General features: G+C 48.4%; 1 protein-coding gene and 1 non-coding gene across 6 annotated transcripts in view; one reads left to right on the top strand and one right to left on the bottom strand.

The window, feature by feature from the left end:
• The window catches only part of LOC133345236 (dual specificity calcium/calmodulin-dependent 3',5'-cyclic nucleotide phosphodiesterase 1A-like), a 158297-nt gene that overhangs the window by 36586 nt on the left and 96145 nt on the right, over positions 1–25566 (top strand). For 3 of the 5 annotated variants that reach the window (XM_061555818.1, XM_061555820.1, XM_061555819.1), the window contains exon 3: positions 13640–13823. In XM_061555818.1, the coding sequence (XP_061411802.1) occupies positions 13640–13823 (184 nt within the window). Of the gene's footprint in view, positions 1–13639; positions 13824–22802; positions 24218–25566 lie in introns of those variants that run through there. The other 2 variants (XM_061555823.1, XM_061555821.1) reach the window with 1 other exon arrangement.
• TRNAL-AAG (transfer RNA leucine (anticodon AAG)) lies at positions 14670–14751 on the bottom strand. The gene has a single exon. It is a non-coding gene; the product is annotated as a tRNA-Leu (tRNA).

The following is a 25566-nucleotide window of genomic DNA, read 5'->3' as shown; positions in this document are numbered from 1 at the left end:
GTTCTGTTTTGTCTTTCCACATACAAATGAAATATATTTAGTCCAACAGAACACAGGGGCTTTCCAGACCAGCAGCATTTGTTTAAGCGAGCACACTCTGGACTGATCTTGACCTTCTGAATCTCATCAGCGGAGTCAGAGAATATTGGTCAAGAAAGCTAATTGGACTAAGAACTAATCAACGCTCATGTGGAGAGATAAATGTTGCCCATAATACTCTACAACAGCGCATGATTAAAATTGAATGCAATTTACTGAAGTATACAAATGACAGTGGGACGTGCTGAGCCGTCACTGCTGAGATGCTGGGTTTGAATCCTGGCAATGGCCTGTGATTAACCGGGTGCTCGAGTGTAACGAGTTGATGTTCTCAGCCCGGTCACCAAATGACTGTGTAGATAAAAGAAAAGAAAAACTAATCACGTAAATTTTGGTACTGTCCCCAATTTGGCCACATTCCAACTTGGAGAATTAAACGTGTTACTTTGACTGTCACGTGACAAGCACATTCAGAATCTAAATATGTAATTATGCTCGAGGAATCCGATGAGGTGTGAAGCTCTTTTTCACATTATTCTTAGTGGCAGAGTAGGTGAAGATGTGCTGCCTCCCCCCCCCACTCTCTGATATCCACTGATTTGGGGATTTGGGCCGTTTTGGGCCGTTCTCTGCTCTGGAGGGGTAATTACGCTGCTCTGCAAGGCATCCAAATGTATGCTCATGACATGGCAATGATAGCACGACCAGGATAATATTTTGAGAAGAGAAAAAACAATGAAAAAAATTCTATCTTAAAAGAACATGTAAGCACCTAAGCCTCACCTGCAGAAGTGTTTGCATAGCTCCTGTTAAATCACTGATGATTCCATGTGATGATTTAATCACAAGAAATATACGCGACCATCAGTTAAATCACCCCGACTGCAACACAGATGATGTTAAGAAGTTCTGAAACAACAACTCCATCAGAGCGAAAATTACAACACCAGCAAAGGAGACAGGGTGTTGTTACATGCGTATATCCGGAGTTATTAATAATAAATGGAACTAAACTCAAAAAGTGAAAATCTAACGAATATCTAAAATGAAAAATCCCTTATTGACAAAGGGCAGGGAGGAGAGAGCCAAGAGGCTGATTGCTCTTTGCTAACCATGCATCAGCCGTACCTAAACGAGACAGACATTAGAACTAAACTAATGAATAATTTTTTTTATTTTACCAACTAAGCTCTATGGCTCTTTTTCAGAAGCCACCAGATCACAAATGATGGCTCAACAAAGTGGCTTATTTACGTGAAAATATATATCAGCCAAATACTCTAAACGCATGGAGAGAAAACCCATAGGACCCGGAAAAAATGCCATGCGGCCGATGGGGAGAACATGTAAACTCCAAATATACAGGCATCAGAGTTGGGATCGAACCCACAACCTCCTATATATACGGCGAGGTAGTTAATATCTCGCCACCGTGGCTCCGATAAGCATTAATTAATTATAGCCTACTTTTTTCATTTAGAAAAGGACATGCAGCCGGTGCCATGGTTATCACACTGGACTTGCAATCTAGATATCGCTGTCTGGTTCGACCTCTCAGCGCTGCAGATAAAATCATGGGCTTTGAGTCCATAAATGAACGCTCATGTTGGCACGGTTATGTCCAGACAGTCAAGCTGCTTGAAGCGCAGACGGGTGGTCACCGTCGATGTCACCACCGCGGTTGTATCAACACCGCCGGAGGAGTCACTAACGGTGTCATTGTCGTCATCTTCCAATTAAGGCGACACGGAGTGCGCACGCCGAGTTGCTGCCAGTAGGAATATTGCCGCCCTCCCTCTCTAAAAGGCTTGTTGCGCTCGCCACTGAGAAATCCCGCAAATTCAAGCGTCCGGTGGCAGAGCAAAGTGCAAAACCGTGAACTTTTCTGACATTTTCTTGGTTCTTTCGGTAAAGTCACGTAGAATGGAAATAATAAAATAATAAAATAAAACATAATAAAATAATTCTCACGACTCTGTCTTCTCGACAGACCTGTTCTTCACCTGAGGACGGCTGCTTGCGTTGTGGCCGAAACGTCGTGAGAATTATTTTATTATGTTTTATTTTTATTATTTTATTATTTCCATTCTACGTGACTTTACCGAAAGAACCAAGAAGATGAATCCCTGCAGTCACGAAAGCTTTAAATCGAAAATTTCTGACATTATTTGTGCAGGTGAAACGGTGTTGTATGTTTTTTTAAATCCCCCCCGCCTCTATATACCCGGCAGTATAAATGGTTGCACCATAGTGAGCCGATGGGCAAGTTCGCCCTGTGGTGGGGTTATCGCATAACTACTCCTACATCTTTCAAGATGAGTAGGCCAAAACACACTCTAAAGGTGCAGGGTTGCACGTCTACCTTTCCTTTTAACCTTGTGTTTTTTTTTAAAGATCTCATTTAGGTATTCAGTTCACCTTACTGTCACCTTATGTAGAGTTATTCTGGTGGCATGATGCAAGCTGGGAAAGTGTGGTAACAAATGTTAGAGGTTACCTTAAGGCTTTCATAATGATTGATGGTCTCTAAGGAAGTAACCCTGTGTGTGTTATACATATAGTCGATCGACAGATTAAGTTTGGCGAAATCAAGTGTGGGTGCGTCCAAATGTGTATATAAGACGTCTGAGCAGCGTGGACGAGTCGGTTAAATACTCTCTATCGGAGCTCTCGAGAGCTCCCTCGAGTGAATGTTCTTCCACCAGCAGTAGCGTGAGTGAGCAATTGCAGGGCTGCATCTTTTACCTATTTCCCATTGCATTAACTACTCTCATTGTGCGGGAGATACCGAACCAATGGCAGTTGGTATCATGCACACATCAATACTTCTGAAATCCAGGTTACCTGGCATTGCTGCATCAGAACCTGCAGATTGATCGATACACTCGCGTGTGTCGTCATCAGCTTACGATTCATTTTTTCTCACGCAAATAATTATTCATGCCAACGTACGCGAGTGTTTGTGCGTGTTTTACGTACGTGCGGAAATGAACAGCCGTGTGCGTTCGTGTATTTGCATTGTGTTTTGATAAAACATGCTTGTGCAAATATTGCTATAACCAGATATGCGTAATGACAATAGGGAGATAATGGCAGGGAGGTTAGCTTACAGTACGAATACACTAGTGGCCACGGAAGGTAATGACAGGGGTATCAGTTGTGAGTGTGAAGGGACTGATGGCTACAGGAATGTTCGAGAAGGGAGCGTGGTCAGGTGACGGAAGAGGACGGTGGAGTCTGCCGGTAGAGCGAGCATCCAGAGTTAGCGAGAATGATCGGGAAGGGGGTCATGGCCTCGTGTTGGTATAGAAGGGAGATGCGCGGGAGACTCGGGGCTGTTGCAGTGGGGATCTCCGCCTGATGTCAAGTGAACGTGTCTTGAATAAAGTGCCATCTCAAGAGAAGTGCGTCAAGTCGTCATTACATATGTATTAATAGTATTGGTATTGGATTATGGAGTTTCAACCATTCGACCATCCCATCGGACTGAGGGTGGTAGGGCGAGGTTCAAATTTTCTTGGTGCCAAGGAGGTCACAGACCTCCTTGAGAAGTCGTGAAGAAAAATTTCGGCCCTGGTCTGTTAATAGTTGTTCTGGCGCAGCCTTGACCAGAACGTACCCCTGCACGAACGCCTCGGTGATGGAAGAGGCCGATTGGTCCACTTAAGGCCATGCCACAGGCCAACGCGTGAGGTATTTTACCCCCACCAAGAGGTACCTGTGGCCCCCGTTGGGATGTCAGGAATGGGGCCAAAATGTCGAGTGCCATGAGCTCATTGACACAAGAAACCCGGATGGACTGCAGCGGGGCCCAATCATGACCAACCGGGGCCTTCCGCCGTGCACAATCGGGGCAACCTTTTAAAAACAGTGCCACATCACTCTGCACACCTGGCCAGTAGTAGTCCGGTTTAAGGGTCAGCAAGGTCTTATGGTAACCAAGGTGCATAAGCTTCTTGTGAATGGCTCGGGTAAATTTTCCTCGCAGGGCAGTGGGCACAACCACACAATAACGCTTCAGTTTGGTATCCCAACGCATGAGGAGGCCGTCATGCACAGCGACAACCAGGGCAGCCGACGGAACTGAGCTCCGGGTGTTTAGCCCAACACGGCATTGTAACCTCAGCAGAGAGGAATCCTCCATCTGCAATTTGGACCATACCTCTCAGGGGAGACCTAAGCCAAAATTCACAGGCAACACCACACCCGGAGGGGGGGCCGCGTCGGCCATTGCAACCAACTGGGCCGTGATGTCAACTGGGGCCCTGCAGCGACTCGAACCCATGGTGCACGCGCACCCGCCCCCCGTAGGCAACTTGGACAGGCTATCATCGTTTCCATCCTGTGCCCCCTTCCTGTGGATGACGTAAAAGGAATATTCCTGCAGCACCTCGAGCCAGTGGGACAGCTGACCTGAAGGCTGATCTATCCGCAGCGAATATTGCAGGACCCCATAGACACGTGATCCGGAGTGTCCACAGAGAGGCCCCCAGGTGGGGCGGCTAGGGGGTGATCACGTGTCCGGGGAGAGCTCTCGAGAGGGATGGAGAGGAAGCTAGAACGCTCGAGAAGGCGGGCGGGGCCAAGGGCGCAGTGGCCCCAACCTGGGGGGGATATAAGGTGGGTCCCTGAGAGGGACCGGGGTCGCTGCATTCTACAAGCTGGAAGCTCCACGTCTACAAGCTGGAAGCTCTATGTCCTACGAGGCATCAACACGTGGTCGGGGACCCGAGTGAGGGACTGACCCTTCGTAGCTGTAACTCCTACGTATAGAGTAGTTAGCTGGGTGGTCACCACCCTAGGCTGTGTCTGGGGAAGGGGCAGTTACCCCTTCGTGTTAACGTGTTGATGTTACAATAATTGTGTTGCGTCTAAAGAACAACGTCTGCGACTCAGTTGGACTCACTACACATGTGCATGTTTGTGTAACTTAACAAGAGCAGTGACGTATAGGTTTAGCATACTGCACTATGAACCCTGAAATATGGGTTAAATTCCCAGCCAGAGCTAACATCAGTGGCAAGTGATATCTGAACTGTTCATGAGTACCCAATCTTTATTATTGCTGTCTGAGTGTGGTCGAGCGGTCTAGGGTGCTGGGTTAAGGTTGCAGTCTCTTTAGGGACATGCATTTGAATCCCACCGTGGCCAAATTATGTTTTTTTTTTAATCTCACTCCGTGAGTACTATCCCCACCACGGCTATGATCAGTGCTTAAGATTGAACCGGTGCTGGGTCTGCCCTAGGGTGACTCGGTATTAAATTATTCCCTGGTGTGGGGCTGACGACACAACCCACCAATGCGTCCTGTCCGATCTTAATGGGTGCTCGTTAACAACACTTGCCTCGACAGTATAATAAATGTTATTTAACGGGGATCTTTGTCTCTGTGTAACTAAATACACCAGTTATTGCGAGTTCACATTATAACACGAGCTCAGCAAACGCTGTCACGTAATATTGCACCAGAGCACAAGAGCACACATCAGGAGGGCATTAAAACTGCAAGAGGTACACTTAACCGCACGCTCGCGAATCGCGCGCTCACTTTCGCGTCCCCCTCTTTATTATTTAAACAACAACAATGAAACCCAAGTCCCCGGGGTAATGTTTTGGTGCTAGACGCTGTGTGAGCGGCTCTCCCTCGAGCTATTATACTCAAGGAGATGCTGTGGTAATGAATACTCTGTTTGATCTCATGTAATGCCATTAGGCAGAGAGGTTAATGCACCTGGGGTGATGTACAGCGGTGAATTGTTCACTGCGCCCGTACGCAAGGCGGAGCCATGTGGGGTGTGGGTGCCACAGATATAAATACAAGACCTGGGGCTGTGTGGGCTGAGGATAGGGGATGGGGGGGAGTGGCCCTCTTAGTGACGAGATGTTAACTATCTCGCCTGGTGTACAGGAGCTCGTGGGTTCAAACCCGACCCTGACGCCTGCTGTATATTTGGACTTTGCATGTTATCCCCGTGGTCGCATAGATTCTTCTCCAGGTCCTCCGGTTTCTCCCTCCGCATTTAGGAACATGCCTTTAGAGTATTTGGTTTCTATAAATTTCCACGTGATAAGCCGCTTCGTTGTGCTATCATTTGTGGCCTGGTAAAAAAAGTGTTTTACTAAGTGTTTAGTGTAGTACAGGTCAAAGGCATTGGAACGACAGGCAGGTGACTTATCGCGCTCTCACCGTCACGGTTTCTGGTGTCAGAGCTGCGTGTTATTGTTCGACATAACTCATGTGTTCAGGGCGAGGGAGGTCTTAAAACGGTTTTTTTTTACTGGCGACACCCACGCTCTGTCATTCGAATAACATTCACCCTTCCATAAGAGTAATATTGCCTACGTACAGCACGAATGTGCATCCGCTGCTGGATGAGGGCCACCCCCACGCCGTGCGGGTCACTCATAATTACCCTGGTCAGTGAAGGTTGGTGAAGCCAGCAAGCGTGCTTGTAGAAGCATATAAGTCGAGTGGAACATTGGATTTGCAGCACTGCCCTCTGTTGCCGCACCCTAGCCCTTCAGTAGCAGCAGTAATAACAATACATTTATAAAGAGTACAAGCACAAGATCGGTGGCGCACTGGTGAGCTCATTATACTGTGACCCTGGGGACCAAAGTTCCATTCCCGAGTTCGGCTAACATCAGTAGCGAGTGATGTATCAACCAGTCCGGTTTCTCCCTTCACATATAGAGGCGTACATACCGTGTATCTGGCTACTATAACTTTCCACGCGATAAGCCACTTCGTTTGAGCTATAATTTGTGATAGCCAGCGATGTAGCTCAGTGGGCCTTAGCTGGTAAAATAACAAAAAATAGTTTCGTTTAGCCCCCCCCCACCCCCTTCTTCACAAACCTACACTGACCAAGGTACTTGATGCACGGTCAAAAAACACCGACGACCGATACAGCATGGGGATGGCTGTCATCCAACAGTGGATGCAACAAAGAGCTGTAAATTATAAAATGCAAGAGCATCTCATCGCTGTGCAAGTGCAACCGTGCATCTTGGACAGCCCTCGAGTATTTAAACGAGCACATCAATGAAACGTATATTAACGAGAATAATGGCACGAACAACAACGCGCATCGGGCAGATTGAAGTAAGCGCGTTGGACTTCTCTCGCGCCGTACGTAGCCAACCATGCTAATCGGAGGTGCAGTGGCGTGAAAACCGCGCAGGGCTTCGGTATCTCCTACGCCCGTGACAGCGAGCTGCCAGTGAAGCCGGCCGTCTGCATAAGCCCCACTGTCACCGATGGCCAATCTCGGACGCGTTGCCTGCGACTGTTTGAGACGGTATCTGCACTTCTAGGAGAGACTCCGTGCCCTCTAACAGAGGTGTGGACTCGAGTCATGTGACTTGGACTCGAGTCAGACTCGAGTCATGTGACTTGGACTCGAGTCAGACTCGAGTCATGAATTTTATGACTTCAGACTCGACTTGGACTTGCATAACAATGACTTTGTCCCACCTCTGAGGTGTGGACTCGAGTCATGTGACTTGGACTCGAGTCAGACTCGAGTCATGAATTTGATGACTTCAGACTCGACTTGGACTTGCATAACAATGACTTTGTCCCACCTCTGAGGTGTGGACTCGAGTCATGTGACTTGGACTCGAGTCAGACTCGAGTCATGAATTTGATGACTTCAGACTCGACTTGGACTTGCATAACAATGACTTTGTCCCACCTCTGAGGTGTGGACTCGAGTCATGTGACTTGGACTCGAGTCAGACTCGAGTCATGTGACTTGGACTCGAGTCAGACTCGAGTCATGAATTTTATGACTTCAGACTCGACTTGGACTTGCATAACAATGACTTTGTCCCACCTCTGCCCTCTAACTTGATCCTATGGGCCCCACCGCTCCTACGATGTCCTCACTTGACTGGGAAGACATTCCCCGAGAAGTTTGATCTCTTTCCGATACGCGCGACGCAGCAGCGAGCGAGCGCGTGTAGTGGGTTTTGCTTAATTTGACACTGCCCAATGCATACATCAATGGTTGTTGGGTGAAAGGGTGGAGGGAAGGAGGTGGGTGGAGGGGGGGGATTGAGTGGTTGGGGTTTTAGATGAACTCTGAAAATTCCGCTCCTCTCTCTCTGAAGCGTGGAGCGATCTCCACATTATCCCGAGTTCACGTCCCTAGAGGGATCTGTCCCTCACAGGCCTGTGAGACTCACATTCACAACCCGAACCCTTATCCAACCAATCACAACACCGAGCCCCACAAGATGGGAGAAAGTTGAATGAGCGATTAATTTAATGATTGTTCTAGGGCCCGCCAAACCCCACTCTCCAGGCTCCACATTCTCATATCTGCGTCAACTGGTTCATTGCTCAAACACGTCCTTTGCACAATACCCAGAGTCGATTGAATATATCGACACGGCCGTCGTAATCTGTGCCTTTGTCTTTCTTAAACAAGCTCCATGGACATTGGATCTGTCTGTATGTGACGCCGACATTAGATGAAATATATGCGAAGTATGATTATGATATGGTAGTATAACTTACACGAATAATGTACTGCCTTTTAGAATATACGTTCCTTTGTCAATCCACTACCATACCTGTCAACCCCTTATCAGTGCCCTGCCTTATTACAGACCAATTCAGACCTTATTGGTCATCGCGTGCTCTTATACATCTCAATGTTCATCCTGCAAAGTCCCATCACATGGGAGAAACACAAACAAATAGACAAAAATAAATGTGCCTGTATGGACCCGAAACCTCAATTCCCCTTTACAAGAATGTGGGCAAACCGTAATGAGTTAACAGCTCTACGACTGCAGTGACGAGGGCCTCACCACGAACTGCCAGTTATGGGGTTATCTTTGACCAAACGTCACCACGCTGGTCAGTGCCGTTTGGTTGAAGGTGATGGTGGTGGCCCACGACTGGCGCTAGACATGGCCGGGAAGAGTTGCGTAGTGCAGGGTGCTAACCACTGTGCCACCACTCCACTTCACAATACATACGACTGTATACATTGAATTGCAAATTTGCCTAAATATATCCTCGTGTGGTACAAAGACACAAATCAAGTAATCACAATGCAATCACAATAGTAACTCGTGTAAGACATTATCATTGATCGTCTACAGCCTCTCCTGCTTAATTTGGTCTTGTCAAATTCTATATTACGATGGAAACCTGTAAGTTCAACATTCTGGCTAAACCAATTACAAAAACCACCCTTACGTTTTATAATTTTACAGGTACTGTGTATGCCAATGTTTTTGTGACCCAGGTTTCTTCACCCTAACGCCTTTGTTGGACCTAATGAAACGTCTTTCAGTAGAAATTCACGGTTATCGAGTGGAGGGTCTTGTTCCCTCCAGGCGTCACGCAAATGCCCTCGCACCTCCGTCTACCCCCACACTTATCAAACACGGTTTTGGGCTGACGCCTCTTCTTGAGACGCAACGTACTCTCGTATTTGTGAAGGTACATGTGATGTCGACATTATTGATGCGCTCTCTCGTGCGTGATCGGTCGACTCTATGCGTTAACCGCTCGCGCCCGTTCTAAGAAACGTAGTTTGTGGTCCAGAGGGCAACGCTTGGTGGGGACGGCTCCTGCAATGAAACACCTTTTGGGTGAATCACGCAGATTTGTAAACACGTCAAACACGTTGGTAATAGAAGGTCGATCGTATTATTACTGTTTCCTTCAATGGCTTGCCTTGTTACATTAGTATTATGTAAGAGGCGGCTAAGGTTCGTGGTTACTGAGAGATTTTGAAGACAGTGCCTTGGGCTGGTAGAACGTTGTGGCGATTACAACAATACAGGATGGGCAGCCGCTTTCAAAGTGATGTGGTTAAAGTGCCCTGGTGTGGAAATGCGATAAAGAATAGCCCAACAGGTCTAAATTGATAAGATAACAAAAAAGTTTAACCTATGAAACTGATTGCAAAAAGACACCTCAGTAATATACAGTGAGGGAAAAAAGTATTTGATCTGGTGGCCAACTACAACAAACGTCTGACCTCTGTGATTGCCAACAAGGGTTTTGCCACTAAGTACTAAGTCATGTTTTGCAGAGGGGTCAAATACTTATTTCCCTCATTAAATGCAAATCAATTTATAACATTTTTGACATGCGTTTTTCTGGATTTTATTGTTGTTACTCACTGTTCAAATAAACCTACCATTAAAATTATAGACTGATCATTTCTTTGTCAGTGGGCAAACGTACAAAATCAGCAGGGCATCAAATACTGTTTTCCCTCACTGTATGGAGAGATTATCTAATGCATTCTATGCACACCTGGGCAAAATTACTTATTTCATGACATTTTAAATGTAAGAGGTCCGCTTTCATGAATAGGTACTCTGCACTAATTGTAGGCTTAGCTTGAAGTGCCCAAATGTACTTAGAAAATTGTTAAATTACAGGGGAGTCAAGTTTAATTAGATGTTAACACGTGTAATGTAGCGTCAGCTCTTTCCACCCACCCCCGGTCACATACGTGGCAAAGGAGCGGAGTAGAACGCACGTGCGGTGTCGCTATTCCCAGCCACACGGAGATGCCGCTCGCTGTTGATGTCCCCTCCCCCCGAGTTCCCTGGGTTCTCGTGATAGTTGGCACGCGTCGTGACGGCTACCGCAAGATCCGACCGTGTCCGTGCGGAGCTCGCTGAGCTGCATTGGCTTCCGGTTGCCGAACGAATAATAATAATAATACCTCGTTATATGGTCGCGCTTATTACACACACAAAGTGATTGCCACAAATGAACCACGATACCTCGCTGATCTCGTCAAGGAGCATAAACCATCACGCCAACTCCGGGCATCCTCGCAGCAGCTTCTGGCTTAACCATCGAACACAGACGGTCACTGCATCGCGCGCTCTCATATGCGCTGCTGCGGCCATCTGGAACGCTCTTCCGATATTAGGAAACCACTGGAGCTATGCACTTTTAAATCAAGATTGAAAACTAGTTTCTTCATAACTGCTTTTTGTGTTTAGTTTGTTGTCCTTCCCCCACACCTCCGATTACCACGGTTGGCTACGTATTGTGCGAAATAAGTTCAACACATACATACACACGCACAGAGGCTGAGTGATGGCACTCGTCACTATTTTTCTGCTATGATGGGTTTCCTCGTCATGTACAGACTTTGTTTCGTAAGGGAGCTGCCATGCTCGAAACCAGTTGTGACGTCATGGCGAAAAACATGGAAGTGAGACGCATGATGTTGACTCAGGATAGCCTAAATTTACCTAATCAAGCACGAAACATTGGTTTTAAAATTATATTTTTTTTAAATTGCTTACCTCCAGCTACAAAGGGGTACATGTGGCTAGGTCGGGAGCGAGTTGAGCACATGGCTCATGGAGTGTGGAGTGACAGTAATTCACGCTGTGCTTTCAATTGTGGGACGCGAAATGGGGTGGCTGTTCCTGGGCAACTGATCCCGGCTGCCAATGCTGATGGAAACGCAGCACGAGCGTCATGCTGCGTGCAGCCACATATCAGAGTAACAGAGCCGTCGGTGATGCACCCTATCCTGAGGTTGAGCACAGCTTAAAGTAAGCTTGTCGATTAGCGCGGTGAGAGTGAACAAGATTACTGGCGGCTGTCTCTCGCATCTCAACGGCTGGACTTTTGAGATTCTGATTTCGTGTGGACATTTTCGTTCCAATTATGTGGGCGCGCTAATCATCATGAGAACAGTTCAAAATACATGAAGAGTGAAATGAGGACCTTGTTGTGAAGTACGTACTGGCAATGGGGTTAGGGCTAGGGCCAGGAGCGGGATTGTTGTTTAGGTTCACGCTATTGTGTAATATTTCACGGTTGTGAGATGAGCAAGAATACGACAAGAATAGATATTTATTGAGACGAGAGAAGATAGATGCATACACCATGGAGATGAGAGAGATTAATTTGCTATTTATTTCATTTATTGTTTTGTTTGTTGGACATTGATTTCGAGATTTTATGCCACGTTTTTTTTATTCATGAATGTGGGCCCCTCGAGCTATCTGGGGCTCCTATGCTTTTGCTTGGTTTGCTTTTGCCGATCACCACCACTGATGGTGGGGGAGATGGAGATGAACAGGAAGAACCGCGTTCCAAATGTTGTCAATTCCTCATCTGACACTGCCACCTATGGGCCTGGCTCTGAGTAGCAATACCAGTGTTGGGACGCTGTACAGCATTTTCGTGCACGCTGATTGCCAACGAGTAGCAGAAGATTCCTCGGTTTGGTCTTCCACGAAGCTCATGGTTCACCCTAAATCGCATCCGCACAAAATCATGGCAGGTGCGGATACTTGATGCACAACCGGAAAATTTAAAACTTTCCAGTAGTGTGCGGCTGTGGTCCTCCAGAACAGAGACCGTCCAACTTATAACGACGCAATGCCCGATCCACAAATACGAAGGAGACATCACATCGATGATAAACTTCGCAGCTCCTGACGAGGTATGGTCGGGAATAGAACACGAACCGTGTTCGTGAGCATGAGGCAGATTTGAAACACGGTAGGACCAATACCTCGGTCGTGGCTGATCATTCACCTGGCAGCCCTTTGATTGGTGGGAAACCAACCACCGTCGGGTTAGCTGCCCACAATTTGCATTAACATTGGCCGCTGATATTTGGGCTACGCCCATTTCAAGCCCTTAGAAATAGTTTGCCTTTGGAAGCTAACCCCCCTAATCATGAAGACGACCGCTTGTGTTGCGATGAAAACGTCATAGTTTTTTGTTATTTTCTTTGAACCTATCTACGTGACTTTACCGAAAGACCCAAAGAATAGAATTTGACTCAGTCTTCTTTGAAAAATAAACTCATTGTTTCCACGAGCCCTCAACAGACATCTGGCATTCGGTGAACTGAATTGAATATTTACCGAATATAGATGGTTTGTGAGGGAATTTCAGACATTGAGGACAACAGCAGAGCAGAACTGACCTCCCACATAGTGGAGGTTGACAGCAGTGGTAAAATTGTTAATGTAATTAGTGATGTCAATATTTGTTGAAAACGTGCTTTATTTATTTATTTAATCCACATGCATGTGATTGGAGATAAATCATGAAGCTTGGCGATCACTATAATCTAGGAACGTTATCAGAGACTGCAGTACACTGCATAAATAAATACAAAATGATAAGTGGCTATCGAGTCTACGTGTATGCATTGTTCTTGCACTTCGTTCCTCTGATAGAGGGTCTGATCATATCGCTGTGACTGCAGAAAACTTGCACGCTCCTCCACCGACAATGAACAACTAAGAGTAGAGTAACTATTTCACTGTCGACTAGACCAACAGATTGAACGCATGGCATCCCACAGTCTCGACTAAGAGTCGACGGTATTTAGTTGTCCATCCCCTGCACCTTCGAATGCCACGGTTGGCTACGTACGGTGCGAAAGAAGTCCAACAACGTACATAAAATACATGGGTTGTCTTCAACAACAACTACAACTAACATAATACGACTAACTTAACACGGGTTGAGATAAAAACGCAACGCATCCATCATAACCACTGCCTTGAAATAACACACAAATACAATGTACATTTTTAAAGATTATATAAAAGGCTTTTATCTCCCCCTCCGCAGGCACACAATCCCAGAGTTGCCTGAGACGGCCGAGCCTTGCGGGCGACTCGGACTGCGCGGGTGGCCGGGGCGTGAGCGGCCCGGGGGGCCCCGGAGCGAGCGACGCGGACCCTGCCGCGGTGCTGGCCGAGGACCTCCCCGCGGTGCACTGCGGCTCCGCGTCTGTAGAGGGCGCCTCGCTCAGGTAACCCGTGAACACAAAGACTAAGAAGACCCCACACACCCACCCCACACACCCACCCCACACTCCACACCCCCCCACACTCCACACGCACCCACACCCACCCACCCCAATACCTACCCCACACTCACCCACCCCACACACCCCACACTCCCCACACCCACCCCACACCCCTCACTCCCACCCCACACCCCCCCACACCCCCCACTCCCACCCCACACCCCCCCCACACTCCCCACTTTTACCCCACACCCCCATCCACGCTGAGCAGGCTTGTTGGGGTGCACGTGCTGTTAGCGAACGCCTGGGTGGAGTGGCCAGCAACACTGCTGACCGCCTTTGTCTCCCCAGTGGCGATTGTCTTTTGTTTACGCCCCACACCAGGTACTTGTTTGTGGCTCAGTCGACTTAGGCGGGGGGCGGAGGCCAGGACTGGTTCAGATAATCGCCATCAATGATGTCCGTGCGCCGTGAATGGAACTCGGGTCGCCGCGTTCGTTGCGTGCTAAGCGCTGCGCCACCGCTCCCCGTGAGTTTGCACGCACAGACACCGAGAAGAACCCTCGCGGGGCCTTTATAGACTGTTGGGGCAAGTGCTGTTGGCGAGCACCTTTTAAGGCCGGCACGGTGCACGAGGGGATGGTGTGAGCAGCGACAAACCCGGCTGCCTTTCTCTCCCCCAGTGCTGATGTTTAATACACCGCACCAGGCAACCATTTAAGGCTGAGTTGAGCTAGGGGATGCCCATGACCGGTTCACATAACCGCCATTGAAGTTAGGTGTGGCCAATAAATAATTGAACCCGGTTATTTGGGTCCGTTACAAGTGGTACAAAAAAAATAACAACTCTGGCAGCGGTGGGATTTGAACCCACGCCTCCGAAGAGACTGGAGCCTTAATCCAGCGCCTTAGACCGCTCGGCCACGCTACCTCGTGGGCAATGACACAGACCCTCCTGTAGCCGTACATAGGATGTTGGGGCAAGTGCGGTTTGTGGCCAGCACGACGCCACGCCGACTTTGTCTTCCCAGTGCTGATGTCGACACACCGCACCTCCGCTTAGCACGGTTGGATAGTACGGTGCGAAAGAGGTTCAACATACATACATGCACCAGGTACAGAATTGGCACGGTCCACGGGCAGATAGCCCGTAGGTGTCTGCTGCAAATGTCGACGTTTGTTTCCACTTTCCCCTTTGTCTTGTGCCAAGCTGCTCACGTAGTGCCAGATCTTTCTGGCACCAATCTCTCAAGCCATGGAGGAGAGCCCTCACATTCTCTGTGAGGTCTCTCCAGTTAAATTTCGATTTAAAGCTTTCGTGACTGCAGGGATTCAAAGACACATGCACAGAGAGACACACTCAAAGACGCACACCAAGACAAACAGAAGGACAATGACTCAAATAGAGAGAGGGGGGGGGGGGGAAGAGAGATGACTGCGGAGGACAAATGAGTGGAGCAGTGTGGAATTCACAGTGGCCGGAGGAGAGACAATGGTTTAGAGCAAGAGAATCTAAAGTTTGAGAAAGCAAATTTCGATTTAAAGCTTTCGTGACTGCAGGGATTCATCTTCTTGGTTCTTTCGGTAAAGTCACATAGAATGGAAATAATAAAATAATAAAAATAAAACATTATATAAATAATTCTCATGACGTTTCGGCCACAACGCAAGCAGCCGTCCTCAGGTGGAGAACAGGTCTGTCAGACTCTGTCTTCTCGACGGACCTGTTCTCCACCTGAGGACTGCTGCTTGCGTTGTGGCCGAAACGTCGTGAGAATAATTTTATTATGTTTTATTTTTATTATTTTATTATTTCCATTCTACGTGACTTTACCGAAAGAACCTTTGAGAAAGCAAATTTAGTAACATTAACAAGTGTAAGGCAATGCAACACAGAGGGTAGGTTAACACACAGTTAACGCATCGCCTGGTTGATTGACGTTCTTCCAAAGATTGCTAAAATAGAAGTTACGTGTGGAACAGACAAGCAAGGAGACATTTAGACAGACAAGTAGGAAGTTTGACAACAAATTTAGTAAAATTAGAGAGTGTAATGTAATGCAACGCAGAGAGTCGTCTAACACAATCTCTGCCCTGGCCCCTCCTCCCCCCTCTCTCTATTTAAGGCCTTGGCACAGAGTCGATGTCCTTCTGTTTGTCTTGGTGTGTGTCTTTGTGTGTGTCTCTCTCTGCATGTGTGTCTGCCTGTGTTGTTTCCGTGTCTGTGTTTTATCTTTCATTCTTACCTGATGATGGTTGATTGTGTTGCAAGCAACCATCTCCGTGACTTTAACCAAAGAACCAAAGAGTGATTATTGCAGTCACGAAAGCTTCGAATCTAGTTTGATTCAATTGCCACATTTGGAGAATTGAAAACCCCCTTTATGCCACTCTCTTGTAAATTTCCATCGTCCTTCAGTGTTATGTAACACAGAGTAACTTCTGCTATGCATTAAAACATCTTCAAAGGCTGACGACGCATTGCACCTCAGTGGGTCCATCGTCAAGATATTACCCAACCGTCCATCTCCTTCAACCCTCTCCAGCAAATCGAAGACTATTTAAGACTCTCGCTATGTCACATCAATATTTCCTGAAGAATACCGGTCGACTGAAATGCCAAAATCCTAAATTTCCTTCCGTAACACTTTAAATTGACTCGTAATTATACGTTGATATTTTCTGATGTTACAACTTTGTGCCCGTCGAAATCACCGGTGTATGATTGTTGTTACCCTGTGTGTCCACGTGATGGCGCTATGTCGCATCTCATGTGCTTGAGTGTGTGGCTGCTTGGACGTGAGCATCACAGGCCACCGCGTCCCCGTGACGCACTTGAGATGCTGACACGCTTGAGTGTAACGTGAACGTGCATTTAGACCTGCGTGATTATTAGCAAAGGAAATATAATGGGATTCTGTGACCAATTTTACGGGAACAAAGATTTGAAGGTGGGTTGTATTATATACTGTATTCCATCTGAGAGATTTTTGGTGACTACTTGGATCTGGCCAGCTAGCAACAACCATCGACAAAAAAGACGGTCACTGCATCGCGCGCTTTAAGATCCGCTACTGCGGCCGTCTGGAACGCTTTTGATATTCGGAAGCCATTGTTGCTATGCACACTTAAATATAATTTAAAACGAATTTCTTTAGAACTCCTTTTTGTGTTTAGTTTGTTGTCCTTCCCCCGCACCTCCGATTAGCATGGTTGGCTACATACGGTACGAAACAAGTTCAACATACATACATCCCAATACACACTACATGTACGAACGGACTTTTTTTTCTTCCGAACGCAATTCGCTCACGATGCGTGTACAGGGAGTTGGATGACTCGACGTCATACGATGAATCCATGCATCGTTAGACCTCTCAAAAATTTTCCTCAGAAAAGCGTAATCTCGCATCCAGCTGAGACACATCTCGTAAGCACTGTGCAAGGGTAAGTAAGCGCTTAAAACGCGCGCCCTTTGATCGTGAACACGTCTGAAATAGTTTTCAATTTTTTATTTCATCAGGTAAAGTCCACTGAAGTATTTGATCAGGTAAACCCCACTGAGCTTCTTTTTCAGAAGCGACCTGGCCACAAATGATAGTTTGACGAAGCGGCTTAACGTATGGACATTTATAGCAGCCAAATAATCTTGATAAAAGTGTTCACATATTTGGGGTTGTTTCGATATCCTGAGCCACCACGCTGGTCATTGCGAGTTGCTGATGAGGGGTTTGGGTGTGTGACCGATTCGCATGTCACTCTTCAGTGTCTTTTTTTTAGCCAATCAGCTTCTTGGCTTTCAAGACCAATATGATCCAGCAAGCACGTGTCGGAGCAAGCACATTCTGCACCGGGTGTTTCACATTGTTGCTAATGAGTTGCTGTACCCGGTAGCCATGCGACGCTTTCTTTGGCGGTCCCTGGCTGCCGCTCAGACACGCAGGATGCGAGCGTTGGATTATCGCGTTCCACGCGCTGGTCATTTCGTCACTCGGAATGCTTCATTCATGCGAACACACGCATCCGAAAGATAGAGGAGGAAGTCTGATAGCTGCAGCTGCGGAGAGTGAAACTGCGCTGCCAGGCGGAGTGTTTCTGAATCCAATTAGCTTCATCGTTTGCCAGATCACGTGTAAAGTTGCACACTCCTCCGCCGTTTGGTTTCATGTGCGCAGACTAATGCAAGGAAACAGCAGCGATAAGCGACATCCTCCCCACGTTGCATTAATTTGAATTGCCTTGTGTGTGTGTGCGGACGCGTTTACGTGTGTGTGTGTCTGCTTCCTTTCCCCAAGAGCCTATGTCGGTTAGCCGGGTGATATTTGTTGAAGTTATAATCTCCGTTTTCTTATGCAAGTGATGGCAGCGACCTATTAATATCGGCACGACATTGAAAGGGCTGGTGGTGTCGCACCACCATTGCATATTCACAACATACCAGGTACTCATTTAAGGCTGAGTCAACCTAGGAGAAGCACAGGACAGCCTCCCTACATATTATTGAAGGCTATAGGGGGACATTTTTTGTTTGTAATTTCGCGTGATGGCGTGTTCTCATGTGGGAAATGTAAGGACGGATATTCGTGTCGTATACATCGACTATCACGCAGGCAATGGATTGTGTATATTCAAAGGCACGTCAATGCCTCGGCATCTGCACATTCGTAATTAGCAGTAATTTGTAGGCACACGTGGAAAGAGAAATGTATTTTTGATTACATTTTCATGGTGATGCGTAATTTAAGCACTTGCCATTTGTGACTCTGCAGGTTACCAACAATGCTTTTATGCAAACGGCTGGCATTGCTTTGCACGCAAAAATCGCATCATCATCATCATCAGCCGTGCGCAATCCACTGCTGGATGAAGGCTTACAACCGGCACCGTACAACACGAGCTCATTTTCATCGCTCAATCTCGTCGGTGGATGTTTCTCTCGGATCTTAGTATCCTGCACAGCGATGCCTTCATACGTAAAGACGTATGGCTGGCTGGCTGTGTGCCGCGCTGGACATGCTGAGGGAGATAATATTCCGGGAGCGGTTGAGGAAGACGTGGGAACAGGAGGTGAGGATGGAGGTGACGTGCGGAGCGCAGAGAGAGGGTCGCTCTGAATCTAAATCATTTTTTGTGGAAAACGCAATTTCTCTCCGCGTGCAACCAACGACCTCTTAAAATAAATTGTGCTCCCTTTGATTCTTCCGCCAAATGTTACCCACTTCCCCACTCCCACCGAGCCCCCCCCCCCCGCCATGCTAGCCCCGTTTTGATTGAAGGCCACACAAGATTGCCTGCGTCGCTTGCACAGAGCAGTCTCCGAGGATAAAAAAGGTTGGGGGGGGTGGGGTTTGGGGGATGTCTGGGGGAGACGCTGCGGGGGAGGATGGGGGGAGTGGATCGGGGGGTGGAGGGATAGGGGGGGGGGGTGAGAAGTGTCGTGGCCGGATTAACCTCTTGCATCGCAATGACAGGTTTACTCAGCCGCTATGCAAATCCATCTATCTGTGCGCTAACATTCGCCACGAAGCGCCAACAGCGCTGCTGCTGCTGCTGCTGCTGCTGCCCTGTACCAACATTTAACGGCAGCGGTCGGCTACAGAGGAGTGTCCACGTCGGGTTTGTGAATGTGTTTGTGTGGAGCGGTGGGCGCAGTGGTTAGCGCGTCGCGTAGCGAGCTCTGCGACGCCGGGTACGATGCCCGCTAACGGCCACCAACTCCAGTGACGATTTTCTGAACCGGTCCCGGGGCCTCCCCTAGGTCGACTCAGCCTTTAAATGTAGTACCTGGTGTGTAAACATCGCCACTGGGGAGACAAAGGCGACCGGGCGTGGTGATGGCCACCCACGCCCTCGTGTGCTCTGCCGGCTACTCGCGAACAGAACTTGCCCTGGCAGTCTGTTAAGGATGGCACAAGCGCGCAGTGGCCGCCACTCAGTGGCGAATGGCGGTTGCTTGTATTATCGACTGCAACGATCGATTCTCACACGCACGAGTAGACGTGTCGCGTCTGTTGAGCCGAAACATCGATGTACATCGTTCATCGGTAGCGCCTCGCTCGCGTCTGTTCGTGGTCGACGTAGGCTGAGCGGTTCTCGGCTCTTCCGAGAGTTGTCGTGCTTGGCGAGCAAAGATTCACGCGCTGCCACTTTTCTAGACGGTATTGTCCGTCTCGCGGCAAAAAAATAAAATAAACGGACGCGATTATGTCATCCAAACGCGCGTGTCTGAGTGTGTGATTATCTTATCATTGTCGTGACGTGATATGAAATCTGTTGACAACTCCCAGCACCAGTCGGCAAATATATATCGATGCCGCAGAGTTACATGTTTACGCAGTTTGGAGTGATGGTGGGATTCGGGAGACGGGGACGGAGAATGGAGGGATGTGTGGTGGTGGAAGTGGAAAGGGTGATGGGGCAGAGGAAAGATCGGCCCTTTGGGGAAATGTGTATACACGTTGGTCGACCTGGCAAATGTGAGCCTGGGTTGATGGAGAGATAAACTAAACTATTCAACTGCAATTTTATTTTATTTCTAAATCCTTTATATTAAGTTTGCTTGCTTGCTTAGGACCGTGCAAATCTTTAGGTCGTTTTTTAACCCACTTCTCGTGATCCAATCGAGCTGACATTTTGCACACAGGCTCGTTGTGCGTGACAATGCATTTTCGTGAAAAAAATTCCTAAATTTTACACTGTTTAGGGAATTTTTTTTAAATATTTAATTACCAATTTTGTTAATGCTGCCAGAGGACGAGAAGACTCTAGCCGCCCCGATGCCACGCATATAAATGATTTATAGTGAAAAACTTTGTTTTTACGGGTTTACCTGTACCCGGTTAGGTATATAGCTCTTCCTTCAGGAGCCACCTGGCCACAAATGATAGCTCAGCGAAGTGGCTTATCACCTAGAAGCCAAATACTCTCAGCACATGTTTCTAAATGTGGAGGACAAAATTAACATACAAACTTCAAGTATACAGCAGGCGTCAGGGTCGGGATCGAACCCACGCTCTCCTTCATACCAGGCGACGGAGTTAACGTCTCGCCACCGGTCACTCCTGTTAAAGAGTCTGATTTACATCTTGATAAAACAGCAGGACGGCATCGCCTTGGCAATCTGCGCCGCTCGTTGCGAAGGAGACGTGGGTGCGTTTCGGGTCAAACATGAATCAGCCGTTATCTATCTACTGCTGGATGAATGTCCCCCCAAGCCGTCATTTCTCGCGATCACACGATGCGACAAATCCACCCTAGCGCATGCACACGAGCTGGTCTCATGGCTCGATCTGCACGGTGCAGTGCTCTTTGAAACTTTGCCATCTCTTGGATGAAGGAAAAAAAACAATGCATCGAATGATGAACATTCGCAAACAACACGTGATTCAGACCACGTGTCTCTGTTGGAATATAAACGGTTACGTTAGCACGTCCGGATTAGTAACAGCGGTGACATCTCGCTCTGCATTATCGGTGGGTGGGGGGGGGGGTTTCTGAGACATCGCTCCCATTTCGGGTACAATTAAATCACGCTGGTTGCGTTCTGTGCGAGCCGCTGGTTTCCCCAAGTGTGACCAGTCTCGAGTCTGCACGTCCGTACATCAAACAAAGACAAAGATCCCCCTATAGCCTTACCATTCTGTTGAGGCAAGTGCTCTGAGCGAGTAGGACATACGAAGGCCGGCACGACACTGGAGGGAGTTGGGTGGTCAGCACCACGCTCAGCCGCCTTTGTCTTCCCAGTGGAGATGTTTTACACACCGCACCAGGTACTCATTTGAGACCGAGTCGACCTAGGTGAGGTCCAGGACCGGTTCAGATTACCGTTACCGTGGTATAGCGCAGCGCGCTAACCACTAATCTATCGCTCCCCACATCATCAAGCACACATACAAATACTCCCCCCTCGCCACTCAGTGTATCTTTCAACAGACTTTTGGCACAAGTGGTGTTAGCGAGTACCTATTACGGTCGGCATGGCGCGCAAGGGGATGGGTGGCCAGCACGACTTCCGGCCGCCTTGATCTACCTAATGCTTTCGTTGAGACACGCTGCACCAGGGATTCCTTGAAAGCTGAGGCGACCTCGGGGAGGCACACGACCGGTGCAAATATTCGTCACTGACGCTGGCTGTGAGCGTTGGTCGAACTCGGGTCGCCGGGTTCTTGGCGCAGTGCGGCTGCTCCGCACGTATGATGAGCGCACATCGATGGTCATCTCAGTGAGTGATGGGGGTTTCAAATGATTCACCCTCCCCTGTCAAGCGATTGGGTGAATTGCCACGGTTTGGAATCGCGATTCATACGACGGATGGATTCTTGGTTGTATCCTTACATCTTCTTGGTTCTTTCGGTAAAGTCACGTAGAATTGAAATAATAAAATAATAAAAATAAAACATAATAAAATAATTCTCACGACGTTTCGGCCACAACGCAAGTAGCCGTCCTCAGGTGGAGAACAGGTCTGTCGAGGAGTCTGAATGACAAGCCTCAGGCTTGGAGCGACTATTTAAGCTGGGATGTTTTATTTGTTTTATTTTATTATTTCAATTCTACGTGATGACTTTACCGAAAGAACCAAGAAGATGAATCCCTGCAGTCACGAAAGCTTTAAATCGAAAAATGTCTCCTTACAGTCTAGGTTTGTAGATTAGTTCGCTCCATTTGCCTAAATGTAACAGCCTTCATCATTCATATGCAATTGGCATGAATTGTAAATAATTGCTTCTCACACTCACGATTCGATGCATACATGCATATGTCGAGAGCCGAATGCATGATTGTAGTCGTAGGGGTGATAATTCATGCAGAGCCGTCCCGAGGGTACGGCGAATCGGTGCGACCGCCCCGGGTCCCGCGGTTTTTTTTTGGGTGTCAGATTTAATCCTTCCGGTTTAGTTGTAAGGTGGCGTGAGGGTCCTCACAGTAGGATTTACCCTGGGCCCTGCACCCACGCCCCCCCCCTCCCGCCATGGACGGCTCTGATTCCATGCCTCCTCAACATTCCACGGTGTTCTGGGTGAAACGACAATCGTGTACCTCTATGAGTCGCCAGCCGTGGAAGGGGACTGTGTTGATCGTCGTCTTTCTTTGTGTCTGGGTTTTCTGTCTCTCTGTGCCTCTTCCCTTCCTCGAATGGATTTTTTTGCAGCGCTGCCGTCTTGATCTCTCCGCCCTCCCCCACCAAAAGCTGAGGCTATTGTGGGTGACACGAAAGCTGCACCGTTGTACGATCCTGACCGTGTCGTGTCATTGTGCTTCACGTAATAGTCTGCAGACATTTCCCCACGGAGGGGGGGGGGGGGGCAATTGTGATGTGCGTGGTGTTTTTAGATGTATGTTCTTCTACTGGTCTCGTCTTGTTTAAATACTCGCTATCGCCGTGTCGCCGGAGCCTAGGCGATAATTATAAACGCATCGCCCGTTGCATCTTCGCTGCAGGTCGCTTGCGATAGCTAGAGGGCGCCCGTGTGCGTCCTTTGTTTAAAGTGTTTGTTCATGCCGCATTCCATGCACGCCGCCTGTTCCCGCTACCAGGTTCAGCTGGACCGATACCCTCCCCCCTTCCCGTCGTGGGCTCTTAAGAGCCGCAGGGACCTTGTGGGAGCAAAGGCTCCTTGAAAGGTCTATAGCCAGCAAAGGTGCACGTAATTGGGGTAAATCAGCACGCCTTTATATTGCCACGGCCAGTTCATCAGACTCAGCCAGAAGCGCCCGGGCCCGCTGGTGCGTGCGCGATTGGCCGCTTGGGTGGGCGCAATGCCAGGTGCCCTCCGCGGTGCGGTGAAGTTGAGCGCGTGCTGGCGGCGTGGGCTGGCACTGCGGCGCGTGTAGCACGCCAGACAGAGTGGCCCCGTCGTGCGAGGCGAGGCGCGTGTCGTCAGAACCGCTACCGCAGCTGCAGCTGCTGCTGCTGTCGTCTGCTATTGCTTGCTGCTGTCACCACAGCTGGAGTCACTTATTCACCAACTGCGTTAACACGCAGGAGAGAGTGAGGTTGTGGTGGGGGTGCGCGCTTTAAATCCGAGGCGTCGCGCGCGGTGGAATATTTCCATTATCGCAGGGGAGGTGGTGACCACGAGTGTGGTTCGGTGCGGTGGACGAGTTTGGTGCGATTTGTGAAAGGCGTGCGGTTCGTGCGGCCGGTTGTATCAAACAGCCGCAAAGACAACAACAAACCACACAAACACACAACAGGAAAGGAAGAATATTCCTACGCGCTCAGCGCAGGCGAGGCACGGGTTGTGTTTGCGCACGCGACTCGACAAGGACGTCGTCCCGACGGCCATGGACCTCAGCGCGGGCAAGGATGTGGACGAGGACATGGATGACGGAATCCCGTGGAGCGACGTGAGGCCAGAGCAGCTCCACTCCATGTGCCAGAGACTCCGCGGGCTGTGAGTGCACACCTATGCTCACTCGCTTGTGCAGAAACACACGTGTACACGCTTAGTTGCTAAAATTATATAAATAATGCCTCTTGTTACAAACAGCCCTTTCGCTCACTTCAGCAATTGTTTTCTTGCTGTGGTTGTCCTACCTGATGACGGACGCTTGTGTTGCGCCCGAAACGTCGTGATTTTATTTATTTTATTTTATACCTACGTGACTTTACCGAAATAACCAAAGAGTATGTACACGCTTGCTGGGGTAAAGTACTGTTAGCGAGTACTGTACCTATTAAGGTCAAGGTATATGTACGCCAGTGGTGTGGTTAGCATCACGTCCGGCCGACCGCCTTTGTTTCCCCAGTTTGAATCGTTACACACCGCAGCAGGTACTTTTTTAAAGGTCGAGTTGACCTAGGGGAGGCTCAGCGCCGTGTCAGATACAACGCGTCACTGATGTTAGCAGTGGCTGCGAGTTCACTTCCTGGAGGACCAAAGACTCGCGACAACCAAACATAATTCGGGTAAAATTAATTTTAGCAACTAAGCGTATTTTAAAACAATTACTGTACTGTTTTTTTTCGATTTAAAGCTTTCGCGACTGCTGGGATTCATATTCTTGGTTCTTTCGCTAAAGTCACGTAGAAGGGAAATAATAAAATAATAAAATTACAACAATTAAATTCTCACGACGTTTCGATTGCAACACACAGCTGATGATGATTGCTTGTGTTGCAATCGAAACGTCGTGAGAATTGTATTGTTTTATTATTTGATTATTTCCCTTCTACGTGACTTTACCGAAAGAACCAAGAATATTATTACTGTAATGTGAGTTTGTATTCCCAGGAAGGTCTCACTGAGTCCCGATAGATTTCCTTCCGGAAAGTAATGTTCAGGATTTGTGGGCAATTTCCTAATGAGCGCATTCATTCGAGGTGCGTTGTGATCCACCAATCGCGAGTGTCCGGTGTTGTGCCTGACGTGCACCGTCATGCCGGTTAAATTAAGGGTCAGCACAGCCCACGAGATGTCCTCCTCCAGTGTCGATGTTCACACACGGTTGGCAGACGCTCAACCAAAGGGCACTTGTGCGGTGTCGCCTGTGCGTGCCGCAAAGAAGCGAAAACTGCCCGCCCGTCGTCCGGGACTCTTAGCGCATTGCACCGCAGTTGCACATACACATGCGCGCTGCATGCAAACCAGAGGTCGCAACCGGGTACCCGATACCCGGCTACCCGTACCCGGCCGGGTACGGGTACCCGTTTGCGACCCTGGTGCGGCCGGGTACGGGTACGGGTAGGCCGTGAGTCACTGGTGAGTAACTGTCACTCATTTCCCAACGTCTTGTCTCTTCT

Source organism: Lethenteron reissneri, chromosome 21, assembly GCF_015708825.2.
Source record: "Lethenteron reissneri isolate LAM-NWPU_2019-01 chromosome 21, ASM1570882v1, whole genome shotgun sequence".
In the NCBI taxonomy this organism is placed as follows: domain Eukaryota; kingdom Metazoa; phylum Chordata; class Hyperoartia; order Petromyzontiformes; family Petromyzontidae; genus Lethenteron; species Lethenteron reissneri.
Note: the sequence above shows the minus strand (reverse complement) of the source record. Positions and strands in the feature narration are given on the sequence as shown.